The sequence below is a fragment of the Lutjanus erythropterus genome, chromosome 6, assembly GCF_056507025.1.
Source record: "Lutjanus erythropterus isolate fLutEry1 chromosome 6, fLutEry1.hap2, whole genome shotgun sequence".
Lineage (NCBI taxonomy): Eukaryota > Metazoa > Chordata > Actinopteri > Lutjaniformes > Lutjanidae > Lutjanus > Lutjanus erythropterus.
In genome coordinates, this window is record NC_139322.1 from 37,276,130 (window position 1) to 37,303,358 (window position 27,229).

Here is a 27,229-nt window from a genome sequence, read left to right on the forward strand (position 1 = left end):
AACTAGGTCAGATAAATGAACAATAACACATTATTTAAATCCCATGGCTTTGTTTTATTCGTTCTGATTACTGATTACTAAATCATAAACGTTCTATATGGTCATTTCAAACTCATAAAATTGCAACTAAAATTATTTCATTTTTATTTATGTATGCTTTTATGACCTCTCATGACCCACCTCCATGGCCTTCACAGCCCACCAGTGGGCCACAGCCCACATTTGGGAATCACTGCTATAGATTAACATTTTTTAAAGCCTGTTTATCAAGAATGTGCACCAGAAAAAGAAAATGTATGTGTCACAATATTATATGATATATAAGTTTATCATAAAAAGACATTTTTTACCTTATGACATATGATATTTTCATATTATTACAACATACAAACTTACCACATTCTAACAAGAAACAATATACTGTTTGTTTAGTTATCACGTGAAATATTTCAGGGTAACTTGATAACTTTTTGCTACAGAACATTTCATGTTATAGCATAACTTTTTTTGTTATAATGTCATGTTATAACAACCTAACATTTTATGTTATATCAGTAAGTTATTATCACATTATAACATGAAAAGTGTCACATCAGAACCAAGACAAATAGTATATTGTTATAACAAAAAGTTTCTTGTTATAACATGATAACAACATAAGTCATCATGTTCTAACATGAGACAAAATATATTAAGATAAGAACTATGGTTAGAAGTGTTGCCATGGGTTGAATTTTTTGTTGACTGGTTGGGTAGACCTATTTTGCATGTAAATAAAAATATCTATAACAAAAAATCCATATTTTAATTAAATATTTTATTTAAATCTTAATCCTACCAAACTGACCCCAGATCAGTTTATCCACACACACACAGTCATGGGACACATCACATGCACGCGTAATGCTCTCTGCACGCTGGCACCGGATTTATTAGCCAGTTGGCCGGTTTTGTCACACAAATGGGCCGCCCTGTTTATAACAAGAAAAGTACCTTGTTATCATGTTATAACAATATAAGTTATAACACAAAATATTTTATGTCATAGTAACAAGTTATCATGTGATAATATGAAATATGTCATGCTATACCAAGATAAACAGTATATTACAATAACAATAAAAAGTTTTTATTTTGTGATACGTTTGTATACAATAATAACATCAAAATATCTTGTTATAATGAGAAAATATCTTGTTATCATGTCAAAAAATCTTGTTATAACAATAAACTTTTACATTATAACAGCTAATGCACCACAAAAACACATTAATAACCAAAGGCCTTAAAATGGCCCTTGCATTTTTACAGAATCATTATGCTTATATGTAGCATATTTGTTAATGAATGTCTAATTTAGATTTCCACAAACTAACAAACATGCAGCAGACCCAGGGCGGGGTAAGTGTAGGAATATTAGCTGGTTTCTGGAGCTCTGGTCAGAATTAGCTGAGGACCATCCCAGATATCCACAGCCAACATTCAATGACACATATTGTACGTCATCTCTTTATGGGTTTATATTCCCACAGATATTTTTTTTTATTTGTCTCAGGAGAGGGTTGACAGGGCCATGGCCATAATACATTAAGACCCCTACTATTTTTAGACAGGGTCCTTGTCCCAAATTGCACTCTGGTCCCTGTGTCATCCTCTGAATCCTTACTAAAATTATATTGATGCAGACCTGTTGCAGCTGTTACAGGTTTATCATTTTCACTCTAATAATCATGGTGTACAAATGGTAACAAATTGAATTAAATTAGCTTTACAAGTGAAATACATTCAACTTCCACTATAATCAAAACACTGAATCATTAATCAAGAAAAACTATACAGCTAAAGCAAAATGCTCGCCTGTAATTCCAATGTTACTTCTTCATTTTTGCTTCTCTTTGAATTGGACTTTTCCCTCAACCCACTCTGTGTCTTAGGGCTAGTGTTGGTCCTGCCCTGTAAAGATGCACACTTTGTCCTAGTAACAATACAAAAACAGCAGAAAACAGCAATGGGACATGTCACAGGCTTGCAATTAGACAGTGGCCCAGAGAGAAAGTTATCCAACCTTTATTCACAAAACTATACACAGCTAAACTTTACACAAGCTTCTTTTGGTATTTTTACTTTGGTAATTAATAGTTATCAAAACCGGTTGATATGTGATCTGAGGGAAGTATGTGTACGAAGTTCGTTTTTTGGTTTGTCATGTTTCCTAAAACACAAATTGTCATGCAAATAGTACTTCAGTAAATGTCCAAAACACTGGCATATTATAAGGCACAATTCAACACTGAACATTCACAATCTGCATCACAGGCATGGCATTCATAAAAAATAATCCTTGTGATAAAAGCATAACAAAAGTAGCAAAACATTTTCGTGAATTACACTTATTTGCTTTCTTGAAGCGAGTTAGATGAGAAGCTCAATACAACACTCTTATCAGTCCATTATAACAGACAGTTAGCTTAGCATAAAGACTGGAAACAAGGGGAAACAGCTAGCCTGGCTCTGCTCAAGCTTAAAATATTCTGCCAACCTATACCTCAGAAAGTTCACAAATCAACACATTATATCTTGTTTAATCCATACAAAGAACAAACTGTAGCAACGTGATTTTACAGGGAGTTCTGTGCCGGACCATTTCATGGGAGGGAACAGTGCCTTGGTGGAGTCTCTGCAGGTTGCCTAGCAACTCTGCAGTGACAAGATTGCAGGAAGTTGGAGATATACGCTGCGTCCAAATTCACAAATGTGTACTATCGTTCAACATATGTTTGTGTAAAAAAAAAAAAAAAGAAAAATAGCAGGATGTATCTTTTCAGATGCACCACATCAGTTCAGTAACTATGGTAACCCTGGCCAATAGTGAACTAATTCTAACTAAAAAAAATGTCTTACACTCAGCAAAGTGAAACCTTGCTTACATTTAAAGTGAATCATTACTGATATTACACCAGAGCTGCCTGGGCCACTGTCCACCTTTTTCTGTTATGTTGTTTTTTGTCATCACTTCTGCATTGCATTGTGGGATATCACTTCCATTACTACTCTAAAGCACTAAGTAGCATGTCAGTACGGAATTTTGGATGCAGCCTATCATTTAACTGCTCTAAGACCTGCTGGTTGGTGGGATTTTTTAGTTTTTTTTTGTTTTGTTTCCTTTTGGCTAGCTGTTTCCCCTGATTCCAGTCTAAGCTAAGCTAACAGGCTGCTGGCTGTAGGGCCATATTTATCCTCACCTAGTTCTCTGTAAGACAGCAAATAAGCTCAAAATTTCTCAAAATGTCTAAGTAGTCCTTTAACTTCTGCACAGAGAATGCCATTTTGTTACCTAAATCAGAAGACATCAAAAACATGTCAGACTCAGTGTATCAGGCTCAGCTAGACCATAATATCTTCTTGTTTCATCAACTCTATCAGACAGTTATAGAGATATTTCACTGCGCCACTCAATAGTAGCATCCCAAGAGCTGTGCTGCTAGCATTCACTGTTAGCTTACATTGCTCCCTACATTAATCCTGTGTGGTGTTAGTGTACAGCCATCCTCCTACTCCAGGTAGAGGTGGTTTTTGGGTTGGTTATATCTATGTGCTTAGTTCAAAACAGTTCATTTTACTTTTACATAAAAATGGTCATATCATTTATTTCCTTGGATAAAGGCAGACATAATACAAAAATTTGTTCCTAGAATCCCAGTTAGTTAAAATTTTCCATTAAAATCCAGAAGTATAAAATCCATATGACTGTGATAACCCTGTTTATCTCTTCATTTGTGTCCTCGAAACTACACAGCAACAAGCATCTACTGATTACACCCTGGTCTCTGTATTTTGGCATTTAAAAATAAGCCTAACATACTATATAAAGCCTCATCATTTCAACTTTGAAACACTTTATGTCCTCATGCCCCCAAAAGTTTATGTGTTTTATACTGAAAGAAGACACTGTCCACTACAGTTCAAAGTCCTCTCAGGATGAGCACAGCTCAAAAAATAGTAGTCACAGAGAAAAACAAGGAGAAGATGATACTGACCTGCTGATTACGCAACAGTCACTTTAAGTAAATTTAAAAAATCAATATATGTTTAAACTACAGACCGTTTCCAATGCATTATTATCAAATTTAAACACAGATACATTTCCTGATTGTTTTAAAAACTAAAAACAAAAATAATGTACACAAATTAAAATATTTGAGATCAGACAACCTGCACACGTTCAGACGTGGGTATACATATCTAAATATGCTTGTTTAAAATAGTTACATAATAGTCATTTGTTTTAGACATTTGTAAATTCACTTGCAGAGTGATAAAAGAACCACTCCAGCCCTCTTCTTGTCTGTTGTACAGCTGCTGTATCTGGAGGAAGTGGCAGAATAACACGATAACGGACCTGTTTTTTTCTGACATGGAGTGGTGAGTTACTGGCATGTGTTGTAGATCTGGATCTGTTTGTTGATGTCATTGAGGATGGCTTTCATCTTGTCCTCCAAGCCGTCCAGCTGACGAGCTTTCCCCTCCAGCCTCCTCTGGTTCTCCTCATAGTTCTTCTCCAGCTCTGTGGGAAGCAGGAAATGTTGGGGAGGGTTACACAGCCAAGCATCAGCAGCATTCACTATAAGTCATTCTTGAGTCATGCTACTTGATCTGGGTACTGATTTTAAGACAGATCATGACCAAAAAGGGAGCACGCTGGTCTGTAGTGAATGTTTTTTAACTGGCCTCTTTTTGGCAGACTGTTCTTTGAAATTTCTCCAAATACTGTACTGTTATAGAATAAAATAACTTGTGGGGTTCTTCAAGGAACCAGTTTTAGGACCTCTACAGTTTAAACTAGTGTATATACTGTATGTTACCCCTTAAACTTGCTGAGAGTGAGACGAGAGGATCAATACCACACTCTGTGCATCTCTGTATTTGTAACCAGGCTGCCATTTTCTTCCTGCTTAAGAACTGACCGAGCAGGGGTAAGCTCCTTTCAGACTGGAAGTCTCCTCTCATAGCACCAATTTTGGGACACACAACATGATAATGCTACTGATAACTGCTTATCCTAGACTCACATACGTATGGTGGACCAGACACAACATTTTGTTTAATGTCATGTGATTAATTAATAAATATACTTAACATTAACATACATATGCCCCATGTAGATAAAAAATGAACCGAGAGTTGCCAGACTAATTTGCACCAGACTAGAAAACATGGGGACTCTCAAAATGCAACAAAATCACTGATTGACACTTGATTTCTTGTTTGTTTAATGAGTACAAAAGGTGTAAAAATGACACTATGAGCCAAATTATTTTAAAGCTAGGAGCAGTTAACTTCCTTGAGTCTCTGCTGGTTACCTGTCAATCTCACAGTGATGACAACACCAGCTACCTGCTTCCCTGTTTCCAGTCTCTCTGCTAAAATAAGCTAACTGGCTGTTCATATTTATCATACAGATTTGAGAGTGGTGTCAATCTTCTCATCTAACTCAGTAAGTGTATTTCCCAAAACACAGCTATAGTGCAGCTATTTCTCTGACTATAGCCAGAAAGAAGATATTAGACTTGTAACTTTACATATCGATTTTAAAAGTCATTTTCTTGTGCTCTGAAAATGAGCAATATGTATTATTAACGAGGCTGGTTAGTATGATCACACTAATCCACTGTTTAATTTAATTATTTGTTATATTATAAAATAATGCAAATCATGTTTAAAGTGAAATCTAAGTCAGTCCCTGACTGCATACAAAGATGTTTCTAAGTGACACTTAGACTTAAAAAAAAAAAAGGCTAAAAAGAGAATTATTCTATTTCTATTGTTGGGGATAAATTGTGGAACAATGCTAATATAAATTTAAAAATAAGTAACGCAGGAGGGTATTTTTGAGCGTTACAAGTGTGCATGATTTTTTTTTTTCTTTCTTTGTTATTTGTATTTCTGGAGGGCAGGTCAAAATGATAAGAATGTAGGACAGACATACAGTACATGAGCACAGCCTGTGCCTTTTCACTCACTACTTAATACATAGACTGTTTGACCATGTTTCTACTGCATAGATTGCTTACATTTATTGTATATTATATTGTGTAATCTATATAAATATTGCATTGTGAGTGATGACTGAATAAAAATACTTCTACTACCACCTTATGGTATTACACCAGGATATTTGTCTGACATGCTTCTACTGTTTGGACCAGTGAGGCCAGGCCAGTATGTTATTTTACTGTATTGTTGTGCTTATTACCTTTCATCTGTTGTGTTTTTACTGTCTTTTATCTATCCTATTTTACTCTACACATAGCAACAAATGTGTCACAGTTGTTTCATAGTAAAAACACATAATTTTCTTCCTCCAAACAAATACAAACACATAAACTTTGTCAATTTCTTCATCTACACACACACAGATGTGAATAAGCACCTGCTAGTTTCTGGAGCTTGTCCTGGGCATCTCTCAGTAGCTCCTTCGCTTCATCTCTGAGGCTCTCTGCCCTTTTCTTGGCATCTTTCACAGCCTTGGCCTTCGTGTCAACCCGCTGCTGCACCTCATGATATTTATCTGTCAGCTGTCCATCTAGAATCTGTGCAGTGAGACAGGAGACAGGTTTGTCCATAACAGCTGTGCACGCTTCAAATCATACATTGTGCGCGCGCACACACACACACACAGACACACACCTGTTTGGCTTCATTTGCCTTGTCTCGTGCCATGGTGGCTGTCTCTTCGGCTCGGGCCGCTGCCATGCTGTTGTTGGCACGTTTGGTCTTCAGGGCATTGATCTCCTGTCCCAGCGTGCCCAGGCGGTTCATGGCATCATCCAGGTTCCTCTCACTGTTAGATGTCTCCGACTCAATCTGAGGAGAGCAGGACCGAGTAATAATATCATTACAAGACTTTTGAGTGTGGGGGACACTAACGTAATAACCTGCATGTGTGTGTGTTTTGAACGCATTACAGCGAAATAGTTGATTTTCTCATTACAACATTATAACAATATAATGAGGCATGATAGCTATCTGAGTCATTTGGCTTGTGACAAAAACCTTTAAAAGGGCACTGAGTCATCTATGATTTTCATTAACTTTTAAATTATGTCATTTTAATCTGCTCTAACAGATTTTTTAGTTACTTCAGGGCAGAGAGGAAAAAAGCTGAAACACAACACTGAATCACCTTTTAAGTTGATGTGTCAGACTTGTTGGAAAATAATGACACATTTCAGGGTTCCTACAAAGTGCATTCAAAGTGCATTTTCAAGCTTTTCCAGCATCTTACAGCTGTAGTAAATGACATATTTACACATGGTTTATATTATGGATTAAGCCCTATTTCATCTCTTCTTCACACTTTCTGTTGTTCTCTACAAATCAAGACTAGATATTCTAACAATGGCAGAGCCATCAGTAATTAAAAATATTTAAATTGAAAAATCAAATTGAATGTTGACCTTAAAATCGAAGGTCAAATTGAATCATGGATTTGGAGAATCATAACACTCCTGATAGAAATATTGACTAAAGCAGATTTTAAGTCACATTTTGACAACAGATAACAACCATTGTCCATTAATTGGAGGAGAGATTTGTCTAATATGTCCAGTGAAGGGATGATAGTGATACAACCACATGAAACATGGTTAGTCATTTTTTGGGCTGGTGAACAAAATGTCTTTAACTAAATCCGAGCCAAAAATCTGAGTACCTGGACAATCACTGAGTGGCTGGCACTGATAAACAGCACTAAAATATGGATATTTGTACTATGGGGCATTAAAATTATTGCTCATTTAACTACCATTTTTTGTCTCAGAGCTTAATGATTTTTCAGATTTTGTTGTATTGTTTGGTTACCTGAGCTAGTCGGGCCTCAGTGTCTCCAATGTCAGCTTTGGCTCTTGCTATGGCCTTCTCTGCTGATGTCTGGGCTGTCTTAGCATCATCCAGGGCCTGTTTCACTGACTCTGCTGTGGTCTTCACCCCCTCAGCACGATGCCTTGACAACAACATAGTGTTACTGACACTGAATGCTTTTAGAGAGGATGAATAAACACTGCACGCTCTTTGTTAATACAAATAATTCTATATTCATACAAGTCTGACTCCATCCTGACTACCTTGCCCTCTTGGCATCCAGCAGCAGTTGCTCTGCCTTGCGGACATCATCCTGCGTCTGCTCCAGGATGGCGTCCACATTGGAAAGGCTGCGAACCCGATCCTTGATTTCATCAGCGAGATGTCTGATCTGGAGGGGCGAGGCGGGGATGGAGAGCTCCAGCACACGGTTCGCCACTGCCTCGATGCTGTCTGGATCCGCACCCTCCTCTGAGAGAAAGATATATGTAGAGACAGAGTTGGCAAACGGGGGTTGATTAAGGGGCAACATGACTATTCTACATGTTCTTGGTAAACTTGCATGTGCATGTAAAATATATCATAAAGCCAGCAGGCTGTCAGACTCACGAGTAAGGAAGTCTCTGATCTGTTTGATCAGGTCTCTCAGGTCGTTGTTGGAGCGTTCCACTTTGTTCTTGGTGGCGGTGGCTTTGTCCAGAGCAGCTTGGGCTTTACCCTTGGCCTCCTCTGCCTTGCTCTTGGCCTCTGCCACCTGAATGCAAGGATAGACACAAATTATTGACCATAGCTGCCATCTTTACAACTAAATAAAGTCTTCCAGTTTAGTGTGCTCACTTTTGCTCAAATCTGTTTTGTATAGGTGCACATATCTTCCAGAATGCAGCTGCACTGTTTAGTTAAAACACACAGGCTGAATGTCATTTTAGGAGTGTACTGGAAAGTCTTAGCCCTCACTCCATTCTGTGAGACTCAGTCTGTGATGTAATGTATTGGGACACTAGCACAATATGTAACTAAAATGTATAAAAATTCCACAATGAAATGTAAAGGATTCTTGTTATCTTGTTATTAAGGAGGAAACATAAAAACTCTTGCAAATATTTTTTCTGCATTCCACTCTGGTCAAATGAAAAGTGGACTAAAAGCTTTTTCTGTCTGCAGTACAGTAACTATAGTTCTCACAGACCTACCTTGGTGAAGAGTCCTGCAACTTCTCCCATAGCTTTGTTCAGCTCCTTCTCTGCGTGCTTGGCTCTCTCTAAGGCATTGTCAGCCAGTGCTACAGCACCGTTACAGTTTAGGCCTCCACAGTGACGGTTCCCGTCATCGTCACGGCAACCTGCACCCCCACATGGGCTTTCCCCACAGGGAGCATCACCCGGGGCACCGCAAACCTGTTGGCATAGGTAAACATGTATTTGTGTGGAAAGTTTCAGGTGAAGTAGTACTGAGACACATCAATCCTCTACTGTCCTACAAAGCCAAAACACAATTTGTTCTATGTTGAGATCCGAATGTGACTTTTTCTTCTCTCTTTAAACATACATAAACATTAACAGATAGAAATTAGTAATAGAGACAAGTAACAAGAACGCTAAGTTCAAGCAAGAGAGCTATCAAGTAAGAGCAAGTGGTATAGCCGAAGTTAGCCTTAGCTGAAGGTAAAACTTTACTGAACAGAAAAATATATTTATAGCCTATGCTAATTGGCAATGCCCATCCCTAAAAGACTCAGCAACAAAAACACAAGTAACAGTGCAAAGTACAAACAATGAAAAATACAAGATACAAACTACAAAACATAAATAGCACCATAAAATAGGAAGCAGCAAATTATTCATGACTGCGTGACTGACTCCTCTTCAAAACTGGTTCAATTTGAGTTTAAAGTGATCTAAATCAGGATCCAGTTTGAGTTCTACAAGTGAGGAATTACAGTGGAACCACAAGGTCACTGAGCACCTGAGGAGCCTGATTATGTAGGTGTTTATGGATGAGTTTGAGATTGGCAAGATTAATGAAATTTTCAAAACTTAACATATTTAGTTTCTGAAGAACGTGGCAATGATGTGATCTTATTGGTTTCCTGTCCAAAATTTTAATTGCTCGATTGTATATAATCATCATGAGAGGTTTGGTTATTGTAGATGCCACATGTGACTAAGAGGTTACCCAGTAACTATAATTAATAATTATGAGTCATTATTTTGACAAAGTTTTATAATAGTTATATGATTAGAATGATGTGCAGCATATTTTCTTTTTCCACCACACAGACTGGAAATGGGCTTCCATATTGAACAACTTAATAGACAAGACATTCTTTTGTTGTTACTTTGTTTTTCCTTGAAGGCTTAAAAAGGAATTACAACAGATTTATCTGTTATGCAGTTCACCAGCAGGCCTGAAACTCTTTGAACTGTTTTTTTTCTCAAGTTCACTGCTATTGTAGTTATATCTCTCTGCTTTTGTATGACTGGTTACCAGCTCCTTGAAATAATGAGACATGAACAAACCTTCTCATTGATCTTCTTCATGTCCAGACCCTGTGCTCTGGTGTTAAGGTCTCCAAGCGCACGCTTATTGGCAGCATTCTTACGATTGAAGTCATCCTTCTTGGCGGTGATGAGACGCTCAGTACGGCGGCGAGTGTCTGCAGACTGGCTGACTGTGCTGGGCCTGGTCGTTGTAGATTCATTGGCACGACGCTCCGCATCACGCGACTTATTGTAGGAGCTACGGATGCTGTCATATGCACCTAGAGGAAAAAGAAAGAGGCAAAGTACATTTTCATTTACCACATTTCAGATTGATCTAATTTATTTTGGAGTTTTATTATTTTTATAGATTATTTTTTGGGCTTTTTGCCTTTATTGTTATAGGACAGCTGAAGATATGACAGGAAAGGGGGTAGAGAGAGGGGGGATGACACACAGCAAATGGGCTGCAGGTGGGAATCGAACCAGCAGCAGCTGCAGAGGACTGACAGCCTCAATGCACAGTGTGCACGTCCTACCAACTGAGCTATAGGGGCGCCCCAAATTTGAGGATTATTAATAGGGCCTACAGAGGAGGATTAGAAATAATGATCTTTTTCTCACCTAGGAAGTTGGAGTTTTTGAGGATATCCAGTTGGCGGTGGAGCTGCTCTGAAGTGAGGTTTAGTTCTTTAGCCTCTCTCTCCAGAGCACTAAGCTCCTTGCTTGCCTCAGAGTTGCTGTCCTGGACGATGGTCAGGTCTCCTTCCAGGCGGTTCAAGGTGTCAGTGGTGTCACCAATTTGTGCTCTGCAGAGCACAACAAGCAGTTGTTGGGAGATAAAATTATAACCTTGATATCATTTTAAATGTTCTTTCTTGAGCAAATTTAATAATCTTTTTAATGAGGTGAAGAGATTGTTCTGGACTGCATCTGCATTTGTTCAAAAAATATATCATAAATCAAGTATCATTATTTAGAAAATGGAGAGACTTTAGATGGATATTTTCACATTTCACTCTCGAAATGCAGTGGATTGTAGCAGCTGTACCTTAGATCTTCAATTAGCTCCATCAGGGTAGCGACAGCTGCAGCCGTAGCATTGCGTGCGTTGACAATGCCCTGAGCTTGTGCCAGTTTCTCCTCCAGGTCTCTGAAGGCCTTCTCATAGGCCCCAGTGAGCCCTGTGGTCTGAATCTCATGGGCACGCTCTGCCAGAGCCTTGGTACGCACTGCCAGGTCCTGGTGATGAGAAAGAAAAAGATTATGATGGACTCCTAATCAATAGGATGAAGATTAAACCGTCTCTTTCGCATGAGGCTGCACCTGCACAATGCGATCCCAGTCCCCGAAACACTGATGACAGGGCTGACAGTTGGGGAACTGGCCAGAGAAGCCTCTGGCACACTGGTCACAGCGGACACCTGACACCCCCTGCTGGCAAACACAGTGGCCAGTCACCCGGTTGCACTGAGAGGTCTCAATGCCACGCCAGTCACAGTCACAGGCTGGAAGGGGAGAGGAGGAGAGAGTGTGTATTTAACATGGAACAACAGGAAAATCTTATGTGCCACATTAAGTGTAAAACAGAGTTTATTTATTGATTATGAGGCTGCTGTGGAGCCTTATACTGGTTAGTTGTGTTACAGTTTTGAAATAATCATACATTCTACATTTGTTTAGTCCATCATAAATCTTGAATGCAGTTATTAATATTATTACTGCAGTATTATAGTATTTGTAGAATTAGATTCCACTGGAGGTTGTGTAGGATTGTTTCTGACCAGTGTGATCATAAATATTTCCAATAAGAGAGCATTGTAAAGTCCAAAAGTTCAATTAAAAAAGAAAAAGTCTGGATGTAATAATATCCTAACTTGCCAACTTGTTTTTATTTGAAGAAATATTCAGCTTAAACACGCATTTGCTGTTTTCAAAAACACCTGTTGCACACAAAGGGAGGCACACAGCTGTGTGAACGGGGCTGTCTAGCAGCAATCTGAAAGCACCACAAGTTACATTTATGTTACAAAACTCACAAGATCTGTTCAAAGAAAGTTAATCGAATACAAAAGACTAACTCATCTCATGAATCACTTTATTCAAACTGAGGATTTTGTTCAAGGATTTTTTAATTTTTTAGGGTAATGACATAAAATATGACGATAGACATTCAAGTTTCAAGTTTCATTCAAAAACTAAGTAGAAGTTTCAAATGTAAAAAGTAAAATTCAGTACAGCTCCACTATTGTTTATGCATTACTTAGTTATTAGTAATTAGTTTAGAACTTGATTATGCCTACCGATGTTCAAATTGTGTCCACTGTGCGTGTGCGCGTTATACTTCATCAATCAGTGAACGTAAAGTTGATGATGCATATACTGCATACTGCTGTAGCTTCCCTGTATAAACTCCAGTAGCAGCAGCTAAAGCATTTTAACAGAAAAGCTAACATTAATAGTGTTACATTTGTAACACTACCTGTGCTGAGGTTTTAGTTTAGTTTGAATTATGAGAATAGAGACAGGACAATTAACATTTTCATCTTATGTGTTAATTCATTCATTCTGGTAGAATCCTTCTGAACCTTGAGATCTCAAAAACAGAGCTGACCTGACTTAATTTCCTCCATTTTGGTGATTTAAAATAATATACATAACTCCTTTTATGTTGAATACTTTAAATTTTACTTTTACTTCTCAGTAAAGAATGCAGAATATTCTGCCCCTCTGGCATGAACTTGTGAAAATCTCTGGCATAAACTTTTCAGTTTTCTTTCATGTGTTTATTTTTGTCTTGCTCCTAAAAGAAAACTGACATTGCAGATTCTACAAAAAGCATGTCCCTTTCCTTTAAATCTTTCCTTGAGAAACGTGAATTCTTTCCAGGAAGCATGGTTAGGTGTAGCTGTATTATTGTAGAAACAGTAGACTTCTGGAGTTGTAGGCATCATACATGCTGTACGGTGCCAGAAACGGGTTTGGATTATGAAAAGGAAAAAAAAAGGTTTGTCCTTAATGTCCTGTCCTTAATCAGGAGAAATACAAGACAATTGTAAACCCAGGAGGAAATAGAGAGATGGCAATGAAAACTGGGAGTGTCCTGAGGAAATCAGGGATATTGGCAAGAATGTTGCATCGTAATGTACCGTCTCTCACTGCCTGAGCGGCTATAAAGCCTAAGATCACTTTTGCATTGAATCCTTTGGTCTCTTCATCATGTTCCTAACAACACCATTTCCCAAGTGCAGCATGCAAAGTGTCTTTATGCTTCTCACCTCTGCACTGTGTCCTGGGGTCTCCCCAGTAGTTCTCCTGACAGTCTGTGCAGGTCTTCCCTCCAAAGCCGTCACGACACTGACACTGCCCGGTGAACTGCATGACACAGAGTGGACAAACAGAGACATGATCACACATCCATTTCATGTTTCTGCCAGTGTGAGTCAATCTCAACGTATTATCTCCTGCTTAAATTACATCATGAGATGTGATTATTTGAATGCATTCAGATCTGAGTGTTCCCTACCTCATTACACGAGGAGGTGACCGAGTTGTTGGGATCACAGCCACAGGATTCACAGCCCCTCCCGCTGGCCAGGTTCCAGTGGTTGGGGGCACAGTGGTCACATGTCAGGCCGATGACATTTGGTAGACACTGGCACTGCCCTGTGGTGCGCTGGCACACACAGTCCTCACGCTCCATACACTGGGTCCGTTCAGTACCCAGGAAGTTACATGTGCACTCTGAGGGGGAAAAGGGTGAAAAGAGCATGCCATAATTATGATATTGCTTCTTTGAAACATTAAAGGGATAGTGTAAATTATATTAAGTGTGGTTGTACAAGATACTTATCCATAGTCAGTGTATTATTGACAATAGATGGTGGTTGGCATGTACCCACTCTGGAGAAGCAGCAGGAGTACTGCTGCAGGAAGCTAAGCACTGCTGCCACCACTGTTGTGGACAGGATCAATTTAATCAATATCAGTTCAACTGCATTTAGAATATCTTCACTACCTTAACTTGTGGCCAGACAGCCTCTTCCAATGGGAAAGTACTGTTTTATACTGTAAGTATTACGTTCTGCAAACCAACCAGACTCCTTTGACAAAATCAGTAATTTTACCTTGCAGAACACAGGAGCTGCTGGTCTTCCACTGCTTCGATCTGTTAATAAGTTGGTGTTTTTGTGTGACTTTGATGTTTTTAAATGTTAGTTTGGATTCACCAAAGTCACATAATAACACAAATAAACAGATCAAGGTAGGGACAGACTAGCAATTCCCATGTTCTGGAAGGTAAAACTGTTTTAGCAAGAGAGAGCAATATTTGGCTTATGTAACTGGGGTTTCCTGTTGAAAAAGGCTGTCTGAATGCAAGGTTAAATTCTAAATATGACGTACACTTAAACTGATATTGGCTTTCTTTAGATGAACCTCCAGTACTCCTGCTGCCTCTGCAAACTGGGGGCATGTCAACCACCCTGTATACACTGACTATGGATAAGTATCTCATACGACCCCATTTCAAAAATCCAAGCTATCCCTTTTTTTTCACTTTTTTTCAATGAACATGTCACTGACTCCTGCAGTTGCGCCGGGACGCGTCTCCGAAATATCCGCTCTTGCAAATGCCACAGTTGGGGCCCTCAGTGTTGTAAAGACATTTCCTGCACTCTCCGGTTTGCCTGTCACAAGCGCCCATGTCTGACATGTCTATGTTGTTGTTGCACTGGCATGGCTGGCAGCGCCCTCCGGGCTGAGAGGGGTTGCCATAGTAGCCCGGGGCACATTCCTCACATCGAGCACCTGAATGGGAGGAAAAAGCAAAAAGAACAGAGAGCAAGAGTTACAGGAGGAGATGTGGTAATGACATAATTGTAGTTTTTACTTAAACTGAAACACACAGAATGGGTGAAGTGCTCTACAGGATTTTCCAAGCTGTTTTTAGGGTGTGTCAAACAGCAGGAAGCAGAAAACTTGTGAATTTACAGCAGTAGAATCAACAGGTAGTCTGAGGAACCTCCTCATACGACTGTATTTTGCCAAGTCCTAGACTGGGCCTAAAACATTATCAGTGGATACTTCAACATAGAAACACTTGGTCTAACACTTGGCTTAACCCATTTCTGTAAAGCATGATCATCATTATATTAATACAGTATATTACCAGAATCAGTTTTGTTACTCATCAACACTCAGTGGGGTTGGGTTAACCAGCTCTCATGAGTTAGGTGTCTTTGTCATCACACCCATCTTCAGTAGATGATGAAACACATTATTATACTTGTTGATTACATAAAAGACTCTAACATTAGTCAGCAGTAATTTACATTCTGTGATTTTGGCATGATGTCTCAGTCTGCTTCAAGAATCTCCACAGAGACTGAGGTAGCCAATATGGATTTATATAAGGGATGTAACTGAACATACTTGGTCCAGGATCTGTATGGATTATGCCCCCATGGTTTGGCCATTTGTGTTGCAAATGTTTTTACTCTGAGGCACTGGGTTAGAGTAGAGCGACTGATTTAAAAGCCATGAAATCCTGTTGGTCGTGTCTTCAAACATTTTCAGGGGTATAACTGGGAGACTGGGCATGCTTGGCATTACAGAAATAGATCAACATGGGAAATATCTGTCAGAGCCTTCACTGATGATTGATGATTACTTCTGATGATTCATCTGGATGTGTGTTGTGCATGTTTTATTTCTTATAGATGTTCACATACAATCCTGAGGGTCCTCAGCCAGAGGGGCTGATAGGTCACTAAATCTTCAAGGGGGATCGCAAGGCCTTCTTGATTTTGAGGGGTTTAAGATTTTTTTTTTCAATAAATTTATAGTAGACCTATATCTCAGTTTTCATTTTTTCTAGGAATAAAACTAAGTGAAATTGTTATTTTCTGAGTTTACATTATTGTTTTGGATGTAAACTTAAAAAAAAAAAAAAAAAATCACAGAATAAGGGAAAAATGAAGACCTGAACACAAGCTACATTCACAGGGCCTTTACTCTCTGCATTACAAAAGCCAATATAAACAGTTTGTCATACAGACAGACTGACTGAAACAGTTCATACAAATCAGGAGAACTCATCTCTCAATATTCACAGGAAATAATCTGCTCAAAATTCATCCAAATTGCTCATTTTACAAAAACTTCCTGCAGTTATTGTGTTCAGTATTTTGATTGATTTATATTGTAATTATACAGTATGAAACACTGTAATTCAGTTAAACCACTGAACCACTGGTCTATGTTGACCACAAACAGAAAGAGGCAGATACATTAGAGCCAAAGTAGCACATTTTTAAATTAATTTAACCCTAACTACCTTCATTTTGCTGATCTAAAAATGATCCAATGTGTGACTCAAAACCGTGATATGATCTGAACAGTTAGTTTTGCGATTTCTTGCAGCCCTAATAGATGAGACCACATTCTGCTCTGCACACTGTGCTGTGTGTTGTATTTGTAGCACACCTGTGATGAACTACTGCTATATACTGTACCCTATAAGTACAAGATAGGCAGAGTACTGGATTCTTTTGCCAGTGAACCATTAGGCTGTTTTCCCTTGCTGTTACACTTAATTTAAGAATGAATACTTGGCATATTTGAGTCTAGCAGGAAAAGGAAATTAGAGAAAGAAGGAATGAGAAGGTGGGGAGAGGTAAAGAGTTGGGCAGAGTAAAAGCTGAAGTACAGGGAGGATTAGATGAGAGAGAAAAGAAAGTTGGATGAAGGTCAGGAATGAAAGGGAGAGGGGGCAAAGGGAAGAAAATGCAGTGGTGAGAAGAAGGTGGCAAAGTTGGGCAGAAAGCAAATGTAATCGTTTGTTTTTCAGGTCCACTACCTCTCTCTGCCTGTATTTTTAAAAGTAAGTACTCTCCATTGTGCTTCATCTGAAAAGCCAGGCTACTAAAAGAAAAGCAGCATCAGTGTACTGATATACTGACTGCATTATTACATCAGTACAGCTCTTTTGTCTGGGAAAACAATCATTCACACAAACATTTTCTTACTGTGTTTTTATTTTATAGTGATCATTTTTTGAGTGGGAAACCAGACTTTCTGACACAGTCCTTTAAAAATAATGATTCTGGGTCAGGTCCTTGCATAGCAAACATTCACACAGACCTGGTTCAAATCTTGTTTTGAAATGATTTCACTACTGACAATATAATTTCTTTTAATTCATTTAATTATTTAAATTTTTGTCCCATACTGCAATACAAAACAGTGACATAAAAGGATTTGAAAGAGTTCCACATTATTCTTTGAGCCAGGTCTCACACATGGGCAGGAGTGCACTACAGTGGCACAGCACCGCTGATGGGAGGGGTGCTGAAGCCATGCATGGGTGGGATTGGTAAAGTGGGGGGTTGGTGGAAAATAGGGAAAGAGGAGGAGGGAAAGGGATGGGGGTCAACCACCATTACTCACGCTGAAAAATGGTCACCCCGGAGCGTTTAACAATCCCTGTGCCAGTAATACAGGGGAGGGAGGAGATGACACAGGTTACCATTCACCAGAGCCCACTGAGAAACATCACTCTTACCTTTATTTTACCTTTATTTTTCAGAACTGCTCTGGAGGAAGATATAACCTCAGTGGTTGACTCGATGGGTCCACTTGAGAAACCTCAAGTACAATTTAGTTGACTAAAAATATCAATGCTATGGTTACAAAGATGGACTCTGCAGACAGAGGATGATTCCTTGTGATTTTGATGACCTCCTGACTTTCCTCTAACACCACTATTGGGCTAAACATACAACAAAAGAATTTAAACAAGAGTCTACAGCCATGCTAGCAGGTCTGTGAGGCTGTATTAATGGTCACAATGACGATGCTGACACATTTTAACAGGTATAATGTTTGCCATGTTCTCCATCTTAGTTCAGCATGGTAACATTTGCTTATTAGCAAACACAACGTATTGCTGAGGCTGATGGGATTGTCATTGTTTTTTCTAAGGTTAGCAATGTCAGTCCCCAAAGGATGAAGCTTCATGACGCTGGTGACCTCCTCACTTTTCTTCTAAGGCAATCATGAGATTGCCATCTTAGTTTATTATTGTTAATTCAATTTTGACCTTGATACTGATGACCCTGTCAGAATAAATTTTATTAACTCTGGTGATCACTTTATAAATTCATCTGGTGCCATCATCAGCTCAAAATCTGACCAAATACCAAAACTAACATTACCACCAGTCTCCACTGTAATTAGTGTTAATTGTTTTTGTGCTAATTAAGGTAAGAGTGAAATTGTGACAGGTGAATAACTGTGTAAACACAGGTTTAACCATCCTGACTGTTCAGACAGAAGTTAAGTATATTCTCACCGAATTATTATATTGTTTATAAGTATTTAGTGTTTACAGTAATGTTAATATTCTGGTTTACAGCTACTGTGTGCAATCATCTGAAGCTGATGTTCAGGTATACAATTACACCACTAGTTGGTGCTGTTGTAGCATTTTTGTAGTGCTGTTGTTGTTTTGTGGTGAAGAGGTAGACAGAAGCAAGGTGCAGAGTAAAAGAGTACAGGGATTCCAGCAGGTGTAATGTGTGGACTGAGCTGTGTGTGGGCTTAGGGTTATGAGCAGAACCAAGAAGTTGTTGGACTGATTTATTCCTGCTCACACACCCACGTCGCTTACATTATCTAATTAGCAGCACAGCAAGCTAACATCACAAACTAAGATAGTGAACACCTGCTACAGTGCATCCTCACAGAGCTGCTAGTGTGGCTGTAGTCTTCATCACAATCACTGAGGTTATTATACTATTACATCAGCTCTTCTTTCAACAAAACTAGTTTGCTCAAAACAAGACTGTTTATGCACTGAAGCTAAATGACATGAGATTTCACCATCTACTTTCTCTTGTTTAATATAAAGGGAATCTTTCAGCTTATAGTGATTCACTGAGGCGCCCTTTGGCTTGTTAAGACACACACACTTTATATATTTGAGGTTTTGTAGTAATGTTTTAAAACTCTGACACAAAGTGCATCATGAACAACAGTATGATGATGCAGCACTATAATGTTCAGGTGTTCAACAGGTTCTGAAGAAAATCTTTAGTTACTACAAATTTCATGTGAAATTTATTGTAACTGCAGAAACACACACATATGGATGTACCTCTGATTTATGAGGATGAAGAGGAGAAACGGAGCAGAAAGTAACAGACTGGTGGAATGAGGAAGGACAAAGGAATGATAAAAATAAATGTAGAGACAGAGGAGGTTTACCTGTGTAACCCTGGTTACAGTTGCAGATAATTTGTCTGTTACGGTTGTCCTGGTAACAAGAAGCAGCAAAGTGGCGTCCACTGTTGGGCCCATCTGGACAGGGGCACGGACGACACTGACCACTGGATGCTATGCCCAAAGCTGGGTTACCATAGTAACCATTGGCACACCTACAGAAATGACAAAGGCGTTTACTCAGGTAAAAACCATGGTGATAATTCGCATCTTCCTCTTGGGGAAAATACAAAGACAGTGTCTTCAAGGGACAGTTTGGGATTATTTGAAGTGGGGTTTTATGATGTACTTATATGTAGTCAGTGTGTTACCAAAGCCACCAGGTAACTTTTTTCAAAAACAGGAAATTTAGTTTTGCAGAACACAGGAGTTGCTGGTCTACCAACTGCCTCAATCTGGTAGTTTGTTTGTGTTACTGTGAATCCAAACTAACCCCTTTAAAGCACTTAAGTCATACAGTAGCACAAACATCATGGCAGCAGTAGACAAGCAACTCCTGTGCTTTACAAGGTAACATCACTGATTTCGCCAGTGGAGTCTTGGTTGAGCACGAGAGAGTGATATCTGACTGTGTGTGATGTGACAGTGATTTCCTGTCGATAAAGGCTGTTTGATGGCAAGGTAAAGTGGTGAAAATATTCTAAATATAGTGTCCACTTAAGCTGATACAGATTTTTGGCTAAAATACATTTTGCTGCTGACTCTGTCCACAGCAGTACATTGTTTAGTTTCTGTGTTGGTACTCTGCTTCTCTAAAATGTAGGTAATATACTGACTTTGTTTAAGTGCCTCTTACAACCCTAAATTATCGCTTTTAGTCAAATCACAGTTTTTAAATCCCTTTTTTTATCCCCACGTCACTACGATATGTAATACGATATTTTATATTATTTTCTCATGCAGTTTGGTCGCCTTCACACCTGAATAAAAAAAGAAAACTGGTGCACATGGATGAAGGTGAGTATAGAGTCACCCTGAAGTTCTGAAGAGAGGCTCTCTATTCAGTTTGACTGTGTGCCCCAATTTGTTGTTTTTTGTTTATTTCCTGTGACAACAGTAGTTCACCTTTCGGAGCATTGGACAGGTCTGTTGTCCTTGTGAGTCAGGTGAAGCATGTTTAACCACTACCTTCAACTGGATCATCACCTGTCACACTTGTCTCCTCCGGTGTTGTCCCTGCAGCCGATGCAGGCTCCGGTCCTCTGGTCGCATTCATCAGCGTGTCCATTACACTGGCAAAGTCGGCAGCTAGGGAAGCCCCAGTGACCTGCCTGGCATCTGTCGCAGCGCTGACCAAACGCTCCCGGACGGCACTGGCACTGACCAGTGAACTTGTCACAAAGGCGAGTCACAGAGCCATCCAGGCTGCAACCGCAGGCTGGACAGAGGGAGGGAAGGGAATAAGGTGGGGCATAAAAGGCGGAGGAGAGCATGAGAGGAGGAAGTGAAGTTGAGGAGGAGGAATCAAAGAGAGAAAGAGAAAAGTGGGATGGGGAAAAAATAATAAGGAACTTTAGATTTGTACTTGTGTACTTAGAGACAGTAGAGGGCGCCAGCAGTACAACACATAAGCAAAGGCAATGCACATAAGGTCACAAGAACAGTGTGAGCTTCAAAAGATCTGAATTAAGGTTTCCAGTGAAACTGATTTATTAGCTGTTGTACTAAGGCATTACTAATATTTTCAGAAAAAATCTTAAACATTATTTGTAAAAACTGAGCCAGATTTTGAATGTATAAATATGGATAATGTTGCTATGAACAGGTCTGTCTGGGTTTCAGTTAAAATTAGAAAGGCACAGAGTTTCTCACCTATGCAACCTGATGGTCCAAAGCCGTAAGTTCCCGGAGCACACTGGTCACAGCGTCGACCAATCACATTAGGCCTACAGCGGCACTGGCCCCCGCGGACATCACACATGGAGCTGATGGACCCCTGAGGATCGCAATTGCAAGCTGGAGGAGGACAGAGAAGCACAGACATGAAGTCACATATGGGAACATCCTGCACATTGAATTCTGGGAACAAGAGCAGCAACCAAAGGCTGAACATACAGTATCTATGTGACTGTAAGGTTAATGCAAGTCATTATTAGTTTTACAGGTCACCCAACTATGTTGCATAGATTTACAGCTTCAGATTCACTTTTTATGCAAAGACATAGAAACTATAATGACAGTGCATCTATTCTGCATAGTTTTACATTATTAAGAAGACAGTTTTGGACTTCACTTACTGGAAGTCCAGTATTCATTCTCTTTTAGGTTTGTTTTTGGTCCCTACCAACTCCTGAAGGAAATGTTTGGTGTTTTAGCATAATGTTCACCAGATAGTCTCAAACTATTTCTGACTATCTGAAACTTGTCTGACAGCAAAATAAAGCATTACAAATCTTTTCATAACTGATATTGATTTTTTTTATTCTAAAATGTTTTTCTCCAAACTGGGGGCGTGCCAACCACCATCTACAGCAGATAATACACTGACTATGGATAAGTATGGATAAGTACCTCTCTTCAAATAACCTGAACGTTCCCTTTAATGTTTACCAAGTGCATAATTTAATATACTACTTCATACTAATGCAAAAAACAGTAACCTGTAATGTTGCTAAGAATAAAAAGAAGAGGAGAGGAAAAAAGATTATTTTGCCTGCCCTTTTTTGATCTGTCTGTACATTATGATTACTTAACAAATAGATTTGTCACAGTAACAGGATTTTAAACCTTCATGTAACACTAGTAGCAAAAAAAATTCTCAATTCTCCCTCAAAACCACAGCAAAAAGAAAAAAAGTCCCGGGGAAGTATCCCTTTCACCCTCTGGCTTGGCTAGGTCCACTGGATGAATTATTAGCAGTTTCTGCTGAGTCTTTGAATACCACTGCAATCCTAAAGACACATCTAAGGCTAGTTGTCTTGCAAAACCTTCTCATGTAGACACATAAACACATAAATGGTATAAAGTTAAAAAATCTGAAGAAATCTTTACCAATAAATAAATTCCACATGCCAAAAATACAATTAATAATGTTTTTTCACTGATCCAAATAATGAGGCTATGTTTTCCTAGACAGGGAGGTCAGAGGTCAGGGTAAAAGCAACATAACCCTGCAGCCTACTGCAGTGTAAACATCATCAATGTCATTCAAACATGGCAAAGGCATTTTAATAAGGTTTTTTTTCACTCACGCAGAGCCCCGTCATTTATGATGGCCGACATGCTGGTGATTAGCTTGGCGCAGGTGTCGCTCATCAAGGGGCGGGTCACGCTCTTCGCCCCCTCGTGGCAGCGGTACCTCTCATAGGTCTGCCTCCTGTTGTTAGAGGCTGGATCTCCTGCGTTGAACATCTCCATGGAGGAATGACGTGGCATCAAGGCAATCTGGAGATGAACAGAGATTGAGGAAAAGGACAGAGAGAGAGAGAGAGATGTTTGAGTGAGGGGTAAAAAAAAACTACAAATTCTGGAAAAAGAAATTCATGGATGGGAAAAAGAAATTCATCTCACGGAATCCACAAGGACGAGAGCGTTGGCTGCTCCGTTGAGGATACTGTTGGCGTCTTGATAGCGTCTGAACTCAAAGCCGAGGGTGTAAGTTACACCTCTCTCCAGACACACAGGATGAGGAGGGACGACAAATCTGGAGAAAACACAAGCAGCACACAGTGGACATCAAAAGATTGTTCATGTGTGAATGTGTGAGTGTGACTGTGAGTGTATGAGCCACAGACCTGGCTCCAGCAGGCAGGGAGATGGTGAGTATGTCATCATCTGGGATGGTGTTTCCACAGGGGCTGCTGGTAGGAATCGGCCCTGGACGGAACAGTGTTATTCGCACCTCCTCCCAGTCTCGGGGCATCTACGTGGAATCAGCATTATACTGTTAATACGCAGCCAATTTAAAACTGATCATGACATATGAGAGAAAGAAAAGAGGACAGTTACAAAGTGCTTCACATGCACATGCACAAGGGCTGAAAACACACAAAACCAACAGCCCCTCTAATAGCCAGTGGGGATTTGTCTGTCCAGTTTCCAAGTTTTGGAAATACACTTATTTGCTTTCTTGCCAAGAATAAGATCAATACCAGAAACAGCTGGGTCTCTCCAAGGGGAACCAAATCTGTTTACCAACCCGAGGTGTGAACATGATTTGAGCTCAAGCTAGAGTCACAAATTTGATGACTTTAGACTCAACGTGAACAAATCAAAAACACTTGCAACTCAATTTGGACTTTAACACTAATGACTTGTGACTTCACTTGGACTTGAGTCTTTTGCCTCAAAAATAAACAAGTTCCTGAAGTTTCCTGAATCAACTAAAGTTAACGCTATTCATTCCCAGCAAACTGTCACTTAATTCATCAGATCCACTTTGGTTAAACCGGACTGACAGAATCCAATCAAGCTGCAGGAGAGAACCATGAAGACTTAACGTTGCGTCACTGAGCTCTAGGTGGAAATAAAAAGATCCTAAAGATAATTTTGTTTGAGTACAAAAAACGTGAGTTAAAAATTACACGCATTGTTTTTATATTCATTACATTCATTCCACATTTGAAGTTGCACAAAAAATGGGAAGTCGAGACTAAAATTAACACAGTGAGGGAGCAAATGCTTAGCTAGCATAAGCTTAACAGCTAAGTAACTTTGTAGATCAAAGAGGCTGGAAGCTCACTGTTATATAACAAACTATGATTTTCTTGTGACTTGCAAAACAATTTTGTTCAACCAGCACTAAATCACCAATTAAGATGTTTTGTGTGGGTCTATTTCTGGGTGTAGTGGCTTCCTGGAGTCTTCTTGACACTGAGAAAGTCGCTGCTCCAGGACTAGAAATAGTCCACACTCCACTTTCATCTTTATTGAGAAAAAGATAGACTTTGTCCCCTAAGTCTCAGCAAGAGAGACAATAAGCATATTTCAAATATGTTTAACTCTCAAGTGCTTTAATTGGATCTGTGGAGTCTACTACCAACAGAGATGCTAAATGTGCATGTACACACACGCACCTGTGACTCATAGCGGATAAGCAGGTCATACTCCATGGAGTAGGGGACGTCACTGATGTGGAACTCCAGGGTGCCACCCTCGGGTACCCGAGCGAACCCGATTCCTGTCCATGTGGCGGGGCGACCTGGCTGATGCTCCCTGGTCTCCACTGTACAACCCTGAGAATATACAGACATATTCAGATATATTTTTAAAAATATTTCAGTTCTAAAGCCACAAAATCACTCCAATACAAATTTGTGCCGACGAAAAGTAAGAGTGGACTCACATGCCCCATTTTGGCAAACTCAGCCTCATAAAGGAAGTGATCCAGAGCCATGAAGAAATATCCAGACTCCACCTGCGTACACTGACGTCCTGTCATGTGACTGCGGCAGCGACACTGACCGCTCTCCATGGAACAGCTACAGAGGAGATAAACAGCTTTGTTAGTTCACTGCTACAGTTGATGATGGCTTAGTTGCTTACCCCTGATGTAAACAATCACTAAATACATTTTTACAGTTAAGCTCACACATCATTACTACATTACATACTACAAGACTGCTCAGAACGAGAGCCTACATCCATGCTCTGCGAGGGTGTACTTTGAGTTATATGTTAACATCAGCTTACTAACAGGCTCCCAGTGACAACGCTAACATGCTGATATTTTGCAGGTATGATGTTTAGCATTCACCATCTTAATAAAGTGCTGCAGGGATGATGTTATTTTGTAGGTTAGCCTGGAAGTAAGCATCGCTCTGGCTCCCTGAACAAAAAGTCAATGGGATTTTTCTTTTGGATTTTGGTAAATAAAAGTTCATGGTTCAGCAAGATAATCTTAACAAATGGATATTTGGATATTTTGGATATTTGGGCATTCTGCCTTTATTTGACAGGGACAACTGAAGAGAGAGAGTGGAGAGAGGGGATGACACACAGCAAATAGGCCAAAGGTGGGAGCTGAACCAGCGGCTGCTGCAGAGGACCGATAGCCTCAGTATATGGGGTGCACGCTCCACCAACTGAGCTACAGAGACATCCCAAATGATCACCACTTTTGTGATTTTTGTGTGAAGCAACCGCCAGAAGTAAAAAGCTAACGTTAGGCTATTAACAAACTACACCACAGTCACCTGACTACGTCACCATCACTACGTGACTAGTGTTCAGCATGATGACATCTAATATGCTTTGTAGTTTCATTTCGAAACATGTTAGCAACTCTTTTTTTAATAAACATGAAAGATTCAAAATTCATGAGTGAGGTATTTACTGATGTATTTTATGTTGTAGAACAAAACATGAAAATTGTCTGTGAAGCTTGTGCTGACCACAAACCTTTTTTCAGACACCAAAAACCAGTTCATAAGCCCCACTGACTTTGAGACAAGAGAACCGGAGATGCAAATATTCTTTAGGACTCATTCCTGCAACACTCCATTGCCATCTAACTAGCATAATTAATAGCAGCAGGAAAGTTTCACTTATCATCAGGGAACTGAATTAGAGAATGATGTTTGAATTGAAGATGCAAATTACAAGTGGCACATGAAGTAAATCCCTTAAAACAATGATATGAAAATAGGTGTAACAAATTATTGCTCCCAGGGTAAAAGTGGAGCTACAGAAAGCTGCAGGTGCTATTATGGGGATAGTAATTTCTGAGTGTAATGCTAAGACAGAAACATATGAAAGGGGCCTCCATGCTATGTAACCTCATCTATAACAGCCTCATACTTGACGCGTGACCTGTGACTCAGGATTAAAGCTACGGTGTCACTCACTGGTTGTCCAGGGCTCCGCCGATATCACACTCGCAGCCCCTGCAGCCGTTCAGGTCGTGGCTCAGAGCCCAGTGTTCCGGCTGGAAACACAGAAGGACAGACAGAGGGCAGAGTGAGTGACAGGCAGAAACAGAACAATACAGAGAAACCAGTTAGCACCAGACAGACATGATGTATTACAGAGCGAGAGGGAAATTTCCACTGTCGTATGTGAGTGTGAGTCATAGTCTCACTATCTATCTAGCTATCAAATACAATAAAACAACAGTCACAGCTTCACATCATTACTTGACTTGACAGGTGGAATACTGGACTTTTTTTGCAGGCCCCATTTTTTGTCGTAGCTCAAATGCTGACATTCATGTTCAATGTTTTGTTTCATTTTAAACCAGAGCTTCTGCAGATTAATTCCACACCCAATATGTTATGATCACTAAAGTGAGGGATGATACAAGATGAATAAATTCCTGTTAAGTTAGCTCTGCCACCATCTCTGCTATACATCTGCAATAAACAAATGAGAGACGCAGATGTCACTAAAAAATCAAACGTAACTCACTTAAGTCAGAGACATTTTTCATGATATTTGGCTATACCATAACATTAACCCTCTGAATAGCCACAGCTTCCACTTGGACATTCAGGCTCTGACATTGAATAGGCAACATCAGTGAGTTTATCAAAATATGTAGATTTCTATTATATTGTTTAAAGCCACTTGGTTACTTGTTATATTCTAAACATTAACAAAACAAAAAAACATAGCATAACAAAATGTTCAAAATGTTTAAATTGAGAAATATGTGCCAGTATTGTTTCCTT

The 27,229-nt window shown here is 39.5% G+C and overlaps 1 protein-coding gene across 1 annotated transcript in view; it reads right to left on the reverse strand.

Annotated features, from left to right (window-relative positions):
• Positions 1-2,051: 2,051 nt before the first annotated feature.
• lamb2 (laminin, beta 2 (laminin S)) overlaps positions 2,052-27,229 on the reverse strand; it is a 69,280-nt gene continuing 44,102 nt past the window's right edge. Inside the window, exons 13-35 of the mRNA XM_084721805.1 lie at positions 26,408-26,487; positions 24,907-25,042; positions 24,638-24,796; positions 23,357-23,484; positions 23,133-23,265; positions 22,814-23,006; positions 21,435-21,578; positions 20,769-21,000; positions 19,608-19,777; positions 14,925-15,149; positions 13,867-14,084; positions 13,619-13,715; positions 11,667-11,848; positions 11,392-11,582; positions 10,965-11,149; positions 10,380-10,621; positions 9,054-9,257; positions 8,470-8,614; positions 8,124-8,331; positions 7,861-8,002; positions 6,688-6,864; positions 6,431-6,590; positions 2,052-4,564 (exon numbers count right to left, since the gene is read on the reverse strand). Coding sequence (XP_084577931.1) covers positions 4,428-4,564; positions 6,431-6,590; positions 6,688-6,864; positions 7,861-8,002; positions 8,124-8,331; positions 8,470-8,614; positions 9,054-9,257; positions 10,380-10,621; positions 10,965-11,149; positions 11,392-11,582; positions 11,667-11,848; positions 13,619-13,715; positions 13,867-14,084; positions 14,925-15,149; positions 19,608-19,777; positions 20,769-21,000; positions 21,435-21,578; positions 22,814-23,006; positions 23,133-23,265; positions 23,357-23,484; positions 24,638-24,796; positions 24,907-25,042; positions 26,408-26,487 — 3,888 coding nt within the window. The 3' untranslated portion in view covers positions 2,052-4,427. The remainder of the gene's footprint in view (positions 4,565-6,430; positions 6,591-6,687; positions 6,865-7,860; positions 8,003-8,123; positions 8,332-8,469; positions 8,615-9,053; positions 9,258-10,379; positions 10,622-10,964; positions 11,150-11,391; positions 11,583-11,666; positions 11,849-13,618; positions 13,716-13,866; positions 14,085-14,924; positions 15,150-19,607; positions 19,778-20,768; positions 21,001-21,434; positions 21,579-22,813; positions 23,007-23,132; positions 23,266-23,356; positions 23,485-24,637; positions 24,797-24,906; positions 25,043-26,407; positions 26,488-27,229) is intronic.